Source organism: Anarhichas minor, unplaced genomic scaffold (genome assembly GCF_050575085.1).
Source record: "Anarhichas minor isolate MPS153535 unplaced genomic scaffold, ASM5057508v1 ptg000058l, whole genome shotgun sequence".
In the NCBI taxonomy this organism is placed as follows: Eukaryota; Metazoa; Chordata; class Actinopteri; order Perciformes; family Anarhichadidae; genus Anarhichas; species Anarhichas minor.
In genome coordinates this window covers 2288400-2304350 of record NW_027466504.1, presented here as the reverse complement: position 1 = coordinate 2304350, position 15951 = coordinate 2288400, and the positions used below count along the sequence as shown (strand labels likewise).

Genomic DNA, 15951 nt, shown 5'->3' with positions numbered 1-15951 from the left:
GTTTTCCACAACGGAGTGTCCCCCGTCACTGACAGACCAGGATGGTGGCGCTTCATACGTGTGGACATGCCTGATGTATTGCCGTTGTCGTGTGTCTTTCTCTTTTAACGCCTACATACCGTAACAGTTTTGTCCACCACCCTTATCCGTCATAAGTTACAGGGAAGACAAAATGCTCCCAAACTTGCGGCTTAAATGACGCCGGTGGCTTCCTCTGCTCGCTGTGACTTTCACTGTTAAATGCTTCTAACCTGCTCCGTTCACATGAACACACTACTGCTTTATATCTGTTCACTGACACTCTACATTGATATTCGGGGACTTGTTACTTGAAAAGGAACAGCAGCAGTAAAACTTTATTACACACTATGATGATTAAACTGTAAAAAAAAAAAAAAAAGAAATACTCAATTGATCACAAGTCATCCGAACCGTGAGGGATGATCCGAACCGTGAGGGGTGATCCGAACCGTGAGGGGTGATCCTAAACGGTTGATCCGAAACGATCACGGATCAATCCGTGATCGTTTCGTTACACCATTCGTTACACCATTCGTAAATATACAAACACACCACTTTATCTCTACAATGTTTCAGAAGGAGTGTTATTGGAGTATTAAAAGGTCTATAGAAGGTGCATAGCCCAAGTATAATAATATAACAATAAAATCACAACTGACTCAGTATACCAGAATCAAATCTAATTGTTCATTCACACACACTCACTCACACACACACCGATGGCACTGCCTTCGGCAGCATTTTGGGGAATACTATCTTGCACAAGGACACTTAGGACAAGTGGACTGGAGGAGCCAGAAATCGAACTGTCGATCTTTTGGTTAATGGACAACCTACTCTACCGAGCTCATACCGTGAAAGCGCCAGAATCTTAAAACAATACTGGAATAAAACTTTTTGGTCATACCACCCAGCATTACACACGAGACAGTGGAACAAAGGGAAGCTAAGAATTACCATTGTAGACCATTTCTAGCTTCATGACCTCACGAGAAAGTTGTCCATAAGCACTGAGGAACACAAAACACTATTTCCCAAGCATTGTCCTGTACTCACCCCAGCCACAGCCTGAGCCAGCAGAGTCTTTCCACAGCCAGGAGGTCCATGAAGGAGGAAGCCCCTTGGAGGAACCATTCCCAGCTGCTGGTACACCTCTGGGTGACGCATGTGGATCAGCAGCCTACACACCTCCTGTAGCAATGTAAAATGATTGTAAGTGAAAACAATACAAATGCCGAATATAACATATGCTCAACCCTGCCAAATTACAGTCTCACTGTGTAGGATTCAAAAACTTTCAATTTTAGTGACCATGCAGTGCAGCCACCCCCATTTTACTGTAGAAGAAAATTTGGCACAGCATCAAATAAAGCAGCAAGGTCAAAGGTACTTACTGTTAACGTCTCTTCATTACCTCCTACATCTTCAAACTTCAGAGTGGGATACTGCAGCTCTGGTGACTTTGATTTTGCTGAGAAATCATGTATACAGAAAAAAATACGTTGAATGCAAAATAGTTGTCACAGCCATCACAGTGGACTGTGGTAATTAAAAATATCTGTAAACCAATTGATCAACTAATTGACTATCAATCAATTCAACAAACTAAATAAATACACCCTACACATGAAACTAAATAACAAATATATTCATAAATTATTAAAACAGTTGCAACCGTACAGGGAATTCTTCATAAACTCAATGTGGATTACACTGCTATGTGGTGTTCAATAGTAGGTAAAGAATCTATACTTTATAGTTAGACTGGCAAACTAGACAAGGTGGTACCTTTCTTATTCAGGATTCGAGACTCTGTAGTTTCAGTGGATATCTTCATCTTTTTTTTTGACTTTTTGTGAGATTTCTCAGGCTCCAACATGGACACATCTGTCTGCTGGTGACAATAAAATATATGGCAGTAAGTGCATGAGTCAAACAATGTCAGCTGCCTACATCCCACTGGCAATAAACCTTGTTTGAGCCAAATTAACTTTACAATCCTGAATGACAAATACAGCAGATTAACCTCTCCATGTTGATCTCATCCGAATGGAATGTTTATGTTGAACGCTGGGTATTCAGATGAGCTGAGAAATGAAACCAGCTTTACATTACCTGCACTAGCAGGGGTCACTAATAGGCAGACCGCGGTCCGGACCCAGATGCTGTCCTATCCGGACCCCGTATAACTGATGGATAGTTGAGAATTATACATTTTGGCAAAGCGCTTCTATTTTAACCTGCACAGCTTTTCTAGCCTTTACGGCACTCAGTAGTCCAGGAAATACACCGACTAATTACATGCATTGTAAATCATCTCACGTGATGCTACTCAGCCAATCGAATATCTGTATTCTGAAACACATCGTGAGCCGAGTGAGATTTACACACAGACAGGGGAGAGACGGGGCACGAGAGAGAGAGAGAGCAGTGGGAGAAGTAAGTCGGAGAAGCAATTTCACATGGCGTGCTCTAAAAAGACAAAAGTGGACCGCGAAAACAGAGCTTTTAACAAAGAATGGATGGACTATTTGTTAATTCTTCCTGCTGGCGCTACAAAACCACTCTGTCTCATATGTTCAGATGCCGTGGCAATTATTGAAAGCGCCAATGTGAAACGCCACTACGAGACCAAACATGAATCTTTTGAGCAAACATACCCACTCCAGTCTGAACTGAGGGCAAGATGTTGAGATGTGTAATTTTAATTGAATACTCCTGATATACAGCTTGACTGCAAATTCACTGCTAATTAGAAAAAGCTGACGTGTAAGCATCATGAAATTCCAACATTGAATACATGTTTCCTGAACTAAATCTTACTCTCAAGGCCAGTTCGTGGGTTTATGGTGAGAATATCAGGTCAAATGTACAGGTTTCTGCTGTAACATTCCATACAACTGTTACAACTTAGAGGTCACCTTCTCTCAGCACTGATCTGTCAATCATTATTAACAAGCACTGCCCAGCAAAGAGCAGCAGGGCCTGACCAATATATCAGCATGGCTGGTATTATCGTGATATATTGGTATCAACAGATAAGTCTTAGAACTGACGGCATGACCACCAAAACAGTTATTACCTACTTAGTTAAAATGTCAGCATGTTAACTGTGTTGTTAAGTGCACAGTCATGCCCTCCAGTAAAACATACATTTGTTGCTGTATTAGTTGGCTCCTCTTCACACAGGTCGATAAGGATGTTGCTCTTCTCTGGTCCTCTGCCTCTATCAATAAACCAGCCTCCCGTGGAAACCAGCGTCCCCGAACTAGGAGGGAGGTTGGCTGTGCTGGCAGGACAGCTGGCAGCAGGCTGATCTCTCCTAGGTGAGCAGTTGCTGGAGTCAGGGTGACCCTTCCGGTAGAGAGATGCAAGAGAGCTGTTCATGTGGTTGGTGGGCTGTGAATGGCAAAAATCAGAAACAAGGAAAGGTTAGATGTCACTGTCAAAATGGACTGTGCCAGCTTTGCCAAATGGGAAATGTTAAACGTTCCAGAGGCATAAAGTTATCATATTAAAACTGGGCTTAATGATGTATTCAAAGCTATATCTTGTGCACGCGCCCTTCGAATGTGTGGAGCAGCCGTATTTGTGAGTCACCTGCATCAACACAGACGATCAGAAATTAATTGAAACGAGGAAGCGCAGACTAAAGCCAACAACTAATTACAAGTATCACAAAATGGTCAAATTGTCATACATTGTCATTTTTGACTATTGATTGTAAAGAGGGCAAAATGATTGAACAAGTACAATAATAATCGTACATCTGGCAACGTTGGGATGTGCAGATAATATTAAGTCGCAGTCCAACATTTGAGAAATGTGCTGTTAGCCATCTTGCCCAGGGTCAGATGACAGGATGGATATCGATTTCATCTCTAAGCGTCCAGTACAGAGGGGATATGTTTAGCCTACCGTAGCACAAAACTAGAAAGAGAGGGAAATTGCGAGCCTAGCTCTATCAAAAGAGTTAATATACATATTTCAAACCCGTCATAACTTATTAGTAAGTGAGACGTAAAGGTAATCACCTATCTAATCCATCAATGTTATATAGCACGCATGCGTTGTATGTGTGCGCTTGTACGCTCCCCCATCAGAAATTGACATTTTTATCCAGTTTTAAGCCACATCTTGCGCTACACTTTTAGATCATGGTTGTTTTAATCCATACGTTTTAAACTAGGCGTACCTTATTAGCTAACACGCACTAGGCCTTTTAAGTTGAACGTTCCCAGACCAGACAGCCTGCTAAGGCTTGCTTTTAGCCCTGGAGCTAGCTAACGCTAATGTTGGGGTCTGACTATGTGCTTGTGGTCCCCATGTGCCGCTGAACAAAGGAAAAGACTTTGGCCTGCTTGTTCAGCCAACAGCCTGATCTGAGTTGAAGATAACAGCAAGCTCCAAGGAACGTTTAACATCTACGTGTAAAATCTTCACTCAAGCACAACACTGGCCTCCCATTGGTCAAGGCCCGGGGAGGTCACCGTAAGATGTTTAGCTTGGTGACTGGGCTTAGTTAGGCAATTGTGTGTTTATTATCTTGTTTGTGTTTTGCTTAAGATACTGGATTGTTATAACGTGTTGTGTATATGCTCGCGGTACTTCATACTATTACAACCGTGTTGAGATAGATCAGTCACCGCTAGCAAAGTCGGTAGCTGTTATTTTATCGGTTGAAAGATCAGAGCTGCGGCTAGCCGAAGCTAAATTCGCTAGTCGGGTCTCTGTGTGATAGAGTAAAAATCTCCATATTTCACCGCTGTGGTGAGGATCTGCTTTGTTTTGAAGGATTTCTTTTGTTTTGTTTGCTTTCTCTCTTCTTCTACTAACCCCCACACACACACACACATATAGTTACATGTATACTGGTTGAGCTAAGTACCTCAGACACGTGTAGATAACACGATGTCTATTGTCTCTTGCCATTTTGTGGTCTTGCGAGGTGTGGTCACGTGTGACACTACCCCTCTATTTTGATAGTCTGATCTATCTTCAACGTGTAGTCCCACGTGACGTGCCATTGCTAGATTGCATCTGCCATTGTCTGAGCTGTTTTGTCGCGTGTTTCAACGATTCGATCATATGTTTTGGACTGTTTTTGGACAACCTGCCTTCTCACTACACTTTGACCGGCCCTCCTTTCTGGATAGTGACGGAGTCCCGAACCAACGCAAACTGAGAAATACACTTGGCTGCGGTGTTTGTTCTCTGTCAAGCCTGGTCTTATCGTTGTTGAGTTATAATCCCGGATTTATTCTCCTTCAGTCCCGGTGTGGTTTTCCCATGTAGGCGAGGACCGCTGCCTCTTCAACAAGATAATTACTGCCGCAACCAGTCTACTAGCGTGGTAGTCTAGTAGACTAGTCTTAGCTGCAATGCTGTAGATTCTCCTTTGGTATTCACCTGCTCTGGCGACCTGACTTAAGGTCGCACAACAAGATCTCCAACCTCGGCTAAATAACATCGGTCTCAGTGAGCATGGTGGGTCACTACTACTCCATAACTGAACTCCTCACACTCAAACCGCAGTCTTTAACCCCGGAATGCAACATCATCCTGAATTTAAGAGCCATGGGGCTTTTAAGATGACCTCGCTACAGTCATTTTGTTTTTAATTCTACATCGGAAAACTCCATCTTGTCTCTGTGTTGTCTCCCTACTTCCTCATTTCGTCATCACAACAACAAACCCCACGTGAACGTGGCCAATCTGCACACCCTCACAAGATCATCTCAACCAATCAGAATGCAAAACAGCCAAAAAAAAAAAAAGCTTGCCCTGTTCAACACCCGATCCCTTAACAATAAAAGTCTCCTCATACATGAATTCATCACGGCAATATGCTTGATCTACTCTGCAATACAGAAACTTGGAACATGGGGAATTGCTATTATACACCATAAGGAGACGATCACACCAGATCATTTTTCTAACTAAAATAGTAACTATCCACACTGAGCTGGCCACTGCCAACTCCACCCCCTCTCTGTCCAATACTCCAACTTCTCTTATCAACCAGCACCTCTCCGACTTTGCCACAATCACCCCCTCTGCCCTTCAGAAGCAAATCTCTGGCATGAAGACTCCCACCTGTGCCTTCCACTTATGTAAAAACTGTCTCCCAAGAATCAGCCCACTCATCAATCGCCACAATAAACTCCACTGGTCAGTTCCCATCTTCACTCAAAGTGGCTGCTGTTACGTCCATCCATACGCCTGGACCTGACCCTAACATCCCAAATAACCACTGACCTATATCAAATCTCCCTTTTCTCTTAAAAAAAATGCTTGAACGCACTGTTGAACGCACAATTGAAAACCCACTTGACCTTTATAAACTGTTTAAACCTGGTTTCAGAACACAACATAACACAGAAACTGCCCTCTTAAAAGTCATAAATGACCATCTTCTTACCTCAGACGACTGTCTGCTCAACATACTCATCCTATTTGACCTCACTGCAGCATTTGACACCATCAACCACTCAAACCTCCTCACCCGCCTGGAATCCTCTTTTAGTATCAAAGACACTAGCCTCTCATGGTTCAAAACCTACCTCTCAGACATACAACACTTCTTTTGTGTAAACGACTGCAAATCTGACCTGTGTCTGCAACAAATCTGAAGTCATCATCATGAGCCCATAAACCCCCCAATAGCTTGTCCCTCCATGTAGATGACTCCACTGTCTCCCCTTCTTCCAAAATCCACACCGTCGAGGAATTTTTGATGCTTTCATTTGAATCCCACAAAATTGCTCTTTACATATTACACTTTTTGAGCATGGACTGTGAAGTGTGAAGCATTGGATCACAAATGAACCAGTCCGTACAGACATGCACACATGTTCTCTGAGCGACCCTGAAAAGATAAACAACAAAAAGTTTGGAAATTAATGTTTGGTAGATTATTTCTCTGTTGAAACAATGCTTCTTGGCAATAAATTGTATACCGTTGGAAAGCCTGTTCATTTCCCTTTCAAACGGTGCCCCATTTGTAAGGAACATGCATTTGTGGGATGAGCAGCACAGCTGAGTATGTGGGTTGCGCCCATGAAAAATTTGCCAAATCTTCTCTGCCAATGCCAAACAGCTTATTCTGCTGTTGCTATTGACCATCAGGCCAGTTTGCGCTGGTGTTGGCAACACCTGCACTGGAACCTGAACATGTGGAGGAACGTTATGTTCAGCGATGAGTCCAGATTCTGCCTAAGGAAGTTGGATCGTCGGGTCAAAGTGTGGAGAAGAGGGGAGAACGCTATGCTGATTGCTCCACCTTTTGGTGGAGGCAGTGTGATGGTGTGGGGCAGCATCTCCATCACTGGAAAAACGAGGTTTGTCTTCATTGGAGGCAATCTCAATGCAGAGAGATATCGAGATGAGATTCTGCAACCAGTGGCAATCCCATTTCTCCACAGTCTGGGACCGAACTCCATCCTCCAAGATGACAACGCTCGCCCCCACAGAGCGGGGTTTATCAGACTACCTCCAGAATGTGGGAGTGGAGAGGATGGAATGGCCTGCCAGCAGTCCTGACCTCAACCCAATTGAACACTTGTGGGATCAGCTTGGGCGTGCTGTTCGTGCCAGAGTGACCAACACAACCACATTGGCTGACTTGCAACAAATAAATAAACAGGCTTTCCAACGGTATAAGATTTATTGCCAAGAAGCATTGTTACAACAAAGAAATAATCTAACACTAATTTCCGAACTTTTTAGTCGATGTTTATATGGCAATGTTAAAGCGACATGATAATTTATCCTCTCAGTACAGTTGTATTTCTTAAGGAAACTCAAGAAGGCACAATTCCTGTGCCAAATTGTCAACTTCTACCGAGAAGCAATAGAAAGCATCCTGACTGGAAACAGTACAAACATGCATGGGATATGCACGGCCCAGGTCAGGAGATCTCTACAGCAGGTGATTAAAACCACACAGAACATCATTGGTACCCATCTACTGAGCATCACTAATATTGGTGAGAAGAGGAGCCTTACAGTGTTCTCCAGAACGTGGTCATCACTGTCAGAAGACTCTTCTAAGCTGCTGCCGTCATCACTGTGAACACACAGATTTGTAAGGCCTTAGTTGCACATTTAAAAAGAGAGTACATTAGACGGAAAGAAAGTCTTCAAAACCAGGCAGTAAGCAGGGAGTGTCCTTTACCCAGTGTCATTGTGGCTGTGCTTGGCTCTCTTAGCCAAGTGTTTGCTCTCCTGATCATTCAGCCCGGAGTCCTTCATGATTGCATCATACACTAGGAGAGAGGATTGAGCAAAAAAAAAAATCAGAACTCACAGATTCTATTCCAAGAGATTTTGATCATGAACACTGGAATACGGCATCAATCTACTTTTGCCTCTTTTACCTTTTTCTACTTGAATCCTGAAAGCTGTCTTGTTTCTCCTGCCATACTCCATTCTAAAGATGCAATATAAACCAAACACATCATCACTTTTATTTAGCATACATACACATACACTCAGTGTCCAGTTTAGTTAAGACAAATGCAGTCATATCCAACAGCCTGCAATAACCCCCACCGTTATGGAGGTGCAAATGTTCAGTTTTTGTCCGAACCCTTTGAGGTGTTGATTCAACTGTATGGTAATTTTTAGGGTTGTAGTTTATGCTGCTGTTGAACTTTATTGTAGTCTACTGACAGGTGTTTCACCTCACACATATCAATAAAGGTAGAGTAAGTGAATGTAAGTAAGTAAGAAAAAGTACTTCTATACATGTGATTATATACTTTGATAAACCAGTGCTCAACATTAACTTTTAAAAGTGGTTGCCATGTTGCCAATCAGGCATCAGCTTCCGGTTGGCAAAACTGAAACTAGGGTTGCCATTTTAAGTCATCTTATATTTAGATTAATTAAGATAAAATGCAGTTTTACATCAGCTCAGACATAAAATAAATAAAACTATTACAGTAATCAAACAAAACATCAGCTTGTCCATCATCTCTACTTTCAGCTGAATTCCATCTCACATATGTCTGAAGAGATTGGGGTGCACATTTTGCTGTTCCTATTTCATATATGTGTATACACCAGTGGTGGGCCGTCAGGGCCAGCTAAGCCTTCTCTGCTGGCCTAAACAGAATCACAAAGTTATAGCTATTTTATAATTTAATAATTTTTCACACTACATGTATTATAATTTTTTTCTCCCCATTAGCTTATTTTCTCATTGCACAGCTCCTGTCTTCCTCTGTTGCTCTGCTTCCAGCCTGCAGCAAACCTTGTTTTAAAGTCTTCAACCAATCAGATCTTTAGTTTGACATGTTGGGCGTATTCTTTGACGTGCCAGTGGCACCGAGGTAGCCTGCTAAGTACGTCTGCATTAACGTGCACCGTGATTGGTCAGTGGGCGATCGCATGATTAATGTGAAATTTAAGGAAGCTGGCAGAAGTTAGTTGGAGTAGTAAGAGTTCAAATTGAAAGATAAGGAAGAAATTATGAATTTTTTAGGGTTTTGCTTGGTGTAGTTTATCTAAACGTCGAACAAAAATTTCAGAAATTAGTGTTTGGTAGATTATTTCTCTGTTGTAACAATGCTTCTTGGCAATACATTTTATACCGTTGGAAAGCCTGTTTATTTACCTTTCTAACGGTGCCCCATTTGTAAGGAACATGCATTTCTGGGATGAGCAGCACAGCTGAGTATGTGGGTTACGCCCATGAAAAATTTGCCAAATCTTCTCTGCCAATGCCAAACAGCTTATTCTGCTGTTGCTATTGACCGTCGGGCCCGTTTGCGCTGGTGTCGGCAACACCTGCACTGGAACCTGAACATGTGGAGGAACGTTATGTTCAGCGATGAGTCCAGATTCTGTCTAAGGAAGTTGGATCGTAGGGTCAAAGTGTGGAGAAGACGGGGCGAACGCTATGCTGATTGCTGCACCGATAGAGTAACACCTTTTGGTGGAGGTAGTGTGATGGTGTGGGGCGGCATCTCCATCACTGGAAAAACAAGGCTTGTCTTCATTGGAGGCAATCTCAATGCAGAGAGATATCGAGATGAGATTCTGCAACCAGTGGCAATCCCATTTCTCCACAGTCTGGGACCGAACTCCATCCTCTAAGATGACAACGCTCGCCCCCACAGAGCGGTTTATCAGAGACTACCTCCAGAATTTGGGAGTAGAGAGGATGGAATGGCCTGCCAACAGTCCTGACCTCAACCCAAGTGAACACTTGTGGGACCAGCTGTTCGTGCCAGAGTGACCAACACAACCACGTTGGCTGACTTGCGACAAATCCTGCTTGAGGATTGGAATGCCGTCCCGCAGCAGTGTGTGAGCAGGCTGGTGACCAGCATGAGGAGGAGGTGCCAGGCTGTTGTGGCAGTGTTTGGTTCTTCCACACACTACTGAGGCTCCTGTTTAAATGAATAAATTGTAAAATTGCCAATATGTCTTGTTTCTTCCTTGTAACTGATAGACTTCAATCATCCAATCCACCAAACAAGAGTCAATAGCAACAGCAGAATAAGCTGTTTGGCATTGGCAGAGAAGATTTGGCAAATTTTTCATGGGCGCAACCCACATACTCAGCTGTGCTGCTCATCCTACAAATGCATGTTCCTTACAATTGGGGCACCGTTTGAAAGGTAAATAAACAGGCAAGCATTGTTATAACAGAGAAATAATCTACCAAACACTAATTTCCGAACTTTTTGTTCGATGTTTATTTGTATGAACGGTGTTCCTGGCTGACAACTCGCACATTTTATAGCTGGGAATGTGTTTCATTTTAACTGAGCATCTTGGTGTTTGGAGCTACACTAAGCTAACCTGAGGACACCATAGCACGGCAGGACACTACGGTGCTTTTGAAAACTTTTGGAGAAACCCGAGTGGATCTACAGATCAACAAACACATTCGCAGGGAAACGGAGTTCCACAACCGCGGTCCACCCGCTGCCGGCCCCGCTGTGAACCGGCCACCGCAAACCGGCGAAATACAACTGGGGAGGCTCGAATGTCACTGGCGTCCATGAATCGAGAAGGACTTCTTACTGTAACTGAAACGATGTACCGTGGGATTAAACTCTTTGTCAACAAAGAAAGGAGGATGGAGTTTGTCTTTAAGTGAACAGCATTTGGTAAGTGACAAACTATGTTTGTTTTTTTACATCTGCAGTAACGTTACTACTGTTCATTTGTCTATCGTGTCGTTTTTATGAATAATATTTGAATGGCTCGTGCTCTTGTGTGGTGGAATGCACGGATCTGCTATAGGTTTGCTGGATTGATGAGTCATGCTTTGTTGTCATATGAATATATGTGACTGGTTCTTATGACTTTGTTGTTGTCATTGTGTTAATTACATTGATTTGACTATGCATTGTGCATTAATGACGCAGCGTTCCGTGATGCACGGATTCATGTATCTGCACCATAGCTGTTCAACTGTAATAGGACAGCACAGAAGGCCCAGGTATAAAATGTACGGCCCGCCACCGGTATACACACACATTTTTTTACATGTTAAAAGTGGTTGCCACTGATGGCAACCAAAGGCAAAGACTCGGTTGCAAATTTCTCAAAATGCTTGCCAATGGCAACCTGGCAACCCTTCTTCTTTTTCGTGTTTATGACTGGAGCATATGACAGAACACATTCATCAACATTAGAAAAGGAAGTGTGGAGATCTGATTAAGAGCAATGGACTTTGAGACGATCAGCACCAACGGCCAACCACCCAGCAAGACCTGCCGGACAAAATGCCACCGAAAGCAACTGCTCAAGGGAGAAGAGCCGAGATGGAAGCTAAGCTAACCCAGCTAGAACCCAAGGCTACTCCACTACCCAGCCTACTCCTGGCTGTCTGATGTACGAAAATAAGGTAGAGGAAATAAGCCTTGAGGCAAACCCACCAACAGGCTGTCGGTGATTAAACGCAGGACAAAAAATGCACTACAGGAAGGCACTACTGTTTTGTTTGTTTGTCTTGTGTTTCTTGTTATGCATTCCTGTGTTGCATAATGACAATACATGATCCTTGAATCCTTAAATGATGCACTTGCCTGTACAGTTTTTGAAGTTCCATGGCCATAGCTGAAAGGTCCACATATTCCCTGGTGCAGGTCGTCATATACTGAAACCAGAATTCAACATCAAACAGGGTCAGGTTTAACTACAACATCATCAGATATTTAGACCCAATCTCTGATTGGATTTAACAAGAAAAATAACACTGATAAAGCATTATGCACTTCATGCAAGAACAAGAGGGATATTAGATTTACATGACATCACTGCTTTTGTCTCCCTCATATCCTCTGATGGCTGGCAGTTACCATACCGTCCCATGAAGACATTTATCCTCGTCACCTGTTTATTTACTCTTTGACGTAAATACTATATACATATATTCTATTATTGCTATTATTACTTTGCTTGGTGAATGAGTATTGAAAAGGTAAGATTGTCAAATCGCATAATTTGTATGTCTTGATTTAGCATTATTTTCTTATCTTGTGTATGATGTGCTATAAAAATGGATGATTTGGTGTGTAAATGGACTATTATTTATACAGGGCCTTTTTAGTCTTCCGACCACTCTTCACCAATTCACACACATTCACTCACAGCTGGATCAGTCGGCTTTAACAGATGGAGTTTGTATCTGCACACATGATCAGTGTACTTTTACTAATAAAGACACAGTAATCATCACTGTCAGAGTAGAGGTGTGTTCTTTTTTGTAGCCCGTTACCTGTTTAACAAACTGCATTTAGTATACCGCTCTGTTTATAAGTGCAGGATCGATTTCTACCGGCAGAATGAGTTTGTCTTATTTATTCATTAATTGCATCTGTATGTTTTGAAATATGACGTCATTATTAAATAACCCAGAATATGATTATGGTTTCTCTTGAATACTGGAATAAATTTATTAGGCTCAATGTTTTCGGGGAAATTGACATAACTCATCAAACCCGACACTCAGGAACGATCAGCCTCACGTGACTGAATGGAAATGATGATAAATGATGTAAAAAGTTTTTAGTCTCTCCAGCTCTCTCTAACATTAATTGTATCCATAATAAAAGTTAAGGAAATATCAGATCAAGAAAAGACAAATCTTTCAAATAAATGAAGAAAGTTGTTTGTGGCGCTTTTGTTGTTCAGACCTACAATAAACATATGGCGAATCAGAAAACAAACCAAATATAAAGCTTGAGTTTAATCTGTGATCTGTCTTCACTCGGGTATTAAACTCCAGTGATGTTGAGAACAATCAGATCAGTCCGATCAGTTACAGCATCCAATCACATAACTTATGAAAAGTGAAACACTTTCTGGATGCCTGTTCTCATGCATCCTCACTCAGGGCTCCTCAGAGATCCCTCCACGCTCCTCAGAGCAGAAATGATAGCTTTGGGACGGCCGCCAATATGGCGGCGCAGAACAACTTACGGTTCAAGTGAGGAAATGACAAATAAGAGACTTGGGATGTATCCATATACTGATGGCAGGGCTAGCATGCAAGGAGCCACCTGCCCATCAGGATTTAAACTAAGGCTACGAATAGTAAACGCCCGCTCCCAACTGAGCCATGTGAGTGTGTAAGATATGATGCAGTACAGTGAAAGGGAAAGAGCTTATCTGTTTATACTGAACTGTGAAATGACACAATCTTTTTGGCTTATTTGTGAAATCAATACATCTGAACTCATTACATAAATCCGAAGAAGAATGAGAACAAGGATTTGTACCTGCTCCACTCTCGGTCTGAGTCGACTGTCCAGACAGCCACCACTTCTGTTCTTCATTCCTGTGCTTATTTGATCCTGCAGCAGGATAGACTAAAATCAGAAATATAGCACAGCATGTATTCTACACTCTTTTTCGGGAGCAATGACATCGGCAATACAAAACTACCAATCAGGAAAGGCGAAGGGTTTTATTGGCATAACCAACTCACTGACCAAATATTCTTAACTCAGGGTACACTTACCAGCTGTTTTTCAAAGTCTTCGACAGAATCTCATTGTGAGCGTGTAAAAAAGTAAGTCAATGAATCTCTGTGGTCAATGAGCGGTTTGTTACACATCTAAGTGATGTTACAGTGCGTTCACACGTGATAGATTCAAAGAGGCTGGCTGTATCTTGCTTCTGACTCACACGGAAAACTTCACAGACCCCATACTTATAGAGACAACAAACTGTGTCTTTGTATAGGAAGAGGTAAAGTCAGGATTCCAGGAAACGTCTTGGAGAGATTGATAGACTACAGAACTTTCCCATGTAGAATCCTGAATATTTGAGCAGGTCCTAAATTCTGTCAACGGTAAATATTACCTGCAGTCACCACGTTCTATTCTCCTTGACCAAACTTCAATAAATATTTCAGCTGACTCTCCTTTTTATCACAAGTCGACCATTTCACAGTTATTCATCACATACACCACTTACATTCTTCTTATTCTAGCAGTCAATATGAACAGCTCGCAGAAGATTTCCACTCGCAGCAGGGACAAATGTACACAAATTAATATTAAGCAGGGATAAAGATTATTCATCAATACCCAATTGAATGATTTAACAATAAACATATATTGGTATTAATAGATAAGTCATATAGCCTATACAAATTAAAAAAAAATACTGCAGCAAGTCCTCACATCGAAGTAGCTTGTTCCCGCTAATATGGGGGACTTTAACGGGAAAATATATTTTGATCATTTATCATTAGGTATACTGTCATCATTTCTTAAATATAGCTTTGACGTTCACCAAACATTCTTTTAAGAAATAACGAACGGAAAATAGGAGGCACAAAACATAAAACACCAGTGGCACATTCACCCGCTGTAATGTGGAAGCAGACTGGATTCAACCCACAGACGTATTCTCAGTCAAACAAAACAAGGTTATTTACCTCAACAAAAACACCACCACGTCGGCAAGCGTAACCAATTATTTTGTTGTGATGGTAACTCGGTTTAACATCTAGCACATGGACGTATTATGGAACCATGGTTTGTCAGCGTGACGATCCCGGAAACGAACATTGTTCTTCTTCGTCTGGTTCCCCCTCTTCTTCTTTTAGTTTAATGACAGTGCAACCATTGCTTACAATGCATACCGCCACCTACTGTACCGGAGGATGTAGTATAAGGTATTATTGTCACTGGATGATTTTTGCAGGTTTGCAGCCACGATAGGTCAATCAGTCAGCCAGCAATAAAGTTATAATTCAGGGTAAATCAGCTCTTTTTACAGTCAGACTCATCACAAGTCTTAGCACTATAGCCGGAAACATTCACCCAAATAGTTTAAAAAGCCTTAATTAAATCAATAAATTGATGATATAATGAATCATTATATACAAACAATTCAGTGTTTGTGCCCATTGTAGTTTATTCACGTTCAATTGTGGGAAAGTGGCAGAAATATGACTTTATGACAGTTATATATTATGTATATTATTTAGAATATTTGTTTATTTCTTTGAATTAGCTCTCCATAAATCTATGGCTGGAGCACACAACGTTTGAAAAAGCGCAACGTTTACGAGCTGTCTCTGTTTATGATTCTCTATTTCCTTTACTTAATTTTCATTATTAAAGTTTGATAATGGAACAAGCTGATGTTTTGGTGCGCTGAAATGCATTTGCACGTGTTCATTCAATGCAACAATACCACAGACAAAGCGTTAACTGCGTTTAGGCAGCATTGGCTATCGAACAACACATAGCAGAATACACATTAACACAAGTAGACCAATGAGATTAGCTAATGCCCCTAAACTGACATTGTTCATTATACAACAGCAACAATGGCAAATTAATTATACTTCGTGCACAGACCCTCAATCTCGTTTTTACCCAATTTCTTTATTAGTATATATCTTCTAATTTATTTGTATCAATCACAAAATAAGCTAATCTATTTTAATTG

General features: G+C 41.7%; 1 protein-coding gene across 6 annotated transcripts in view; it reads right to left on the bottom strand.

The window, feature by feature from the left end:
* nvl (nuclear VCP like) overlaps positions 1 to 15951 on the bottom strand; it is a 46375-nt gene that overhangs the window by 29938 nt on the left and 486 nt on the right. For 3 of the 6 annotated variants that reach the window (XM_076076622.1, XM_076076625.1, XM_076076627.1), the window contains exons 1-10: positions 14930 to 15085; positions 13764 to 13838; positions 12069 to 12139; positions 8400 to 8452; positions 8198 to 8288; positions 8029 to 8089; positions 3175 to 3420; positions 1810 to 1915; positions 1416 to 1492; positions 1078 to 1212 (exon numbers count right to left, since the gene is read on the bottom strand). In XM_076076622.1, coding sequence (XP_075932737.1) covers positions 1078 to 1212; positions 1416 to 1492; positions 1810 to 1915; positions 3175 to 3420; positions 8029 to 8089; positions 8198 to 8288; positions 8400 to 8452; positions 12069 to 12139; positions 13764 to 13820 — 897 coding nt within the window. In that variant the 5' untranslated portion in view covers positions 13821 to 13838; positions 14930 to 15085. Of the gene's footprint in view, positions 1 to 1077; positions 1213 to 1415; positions 1493 to 1809; positions 1916 to 3174; positions 3421 to 8028; positions 8090 to 8197; positions 8289 to 8399; positions 8453 to 12068; positions 12140 to 13763; positions 13854 to 14929; positions 15086 to 15951 lie in introns of those variants that run through there. The other 3 variants (XM_076076626.1, XM_076076624.1, XM_076076623.1) reach the window with 3 other exon arrangements.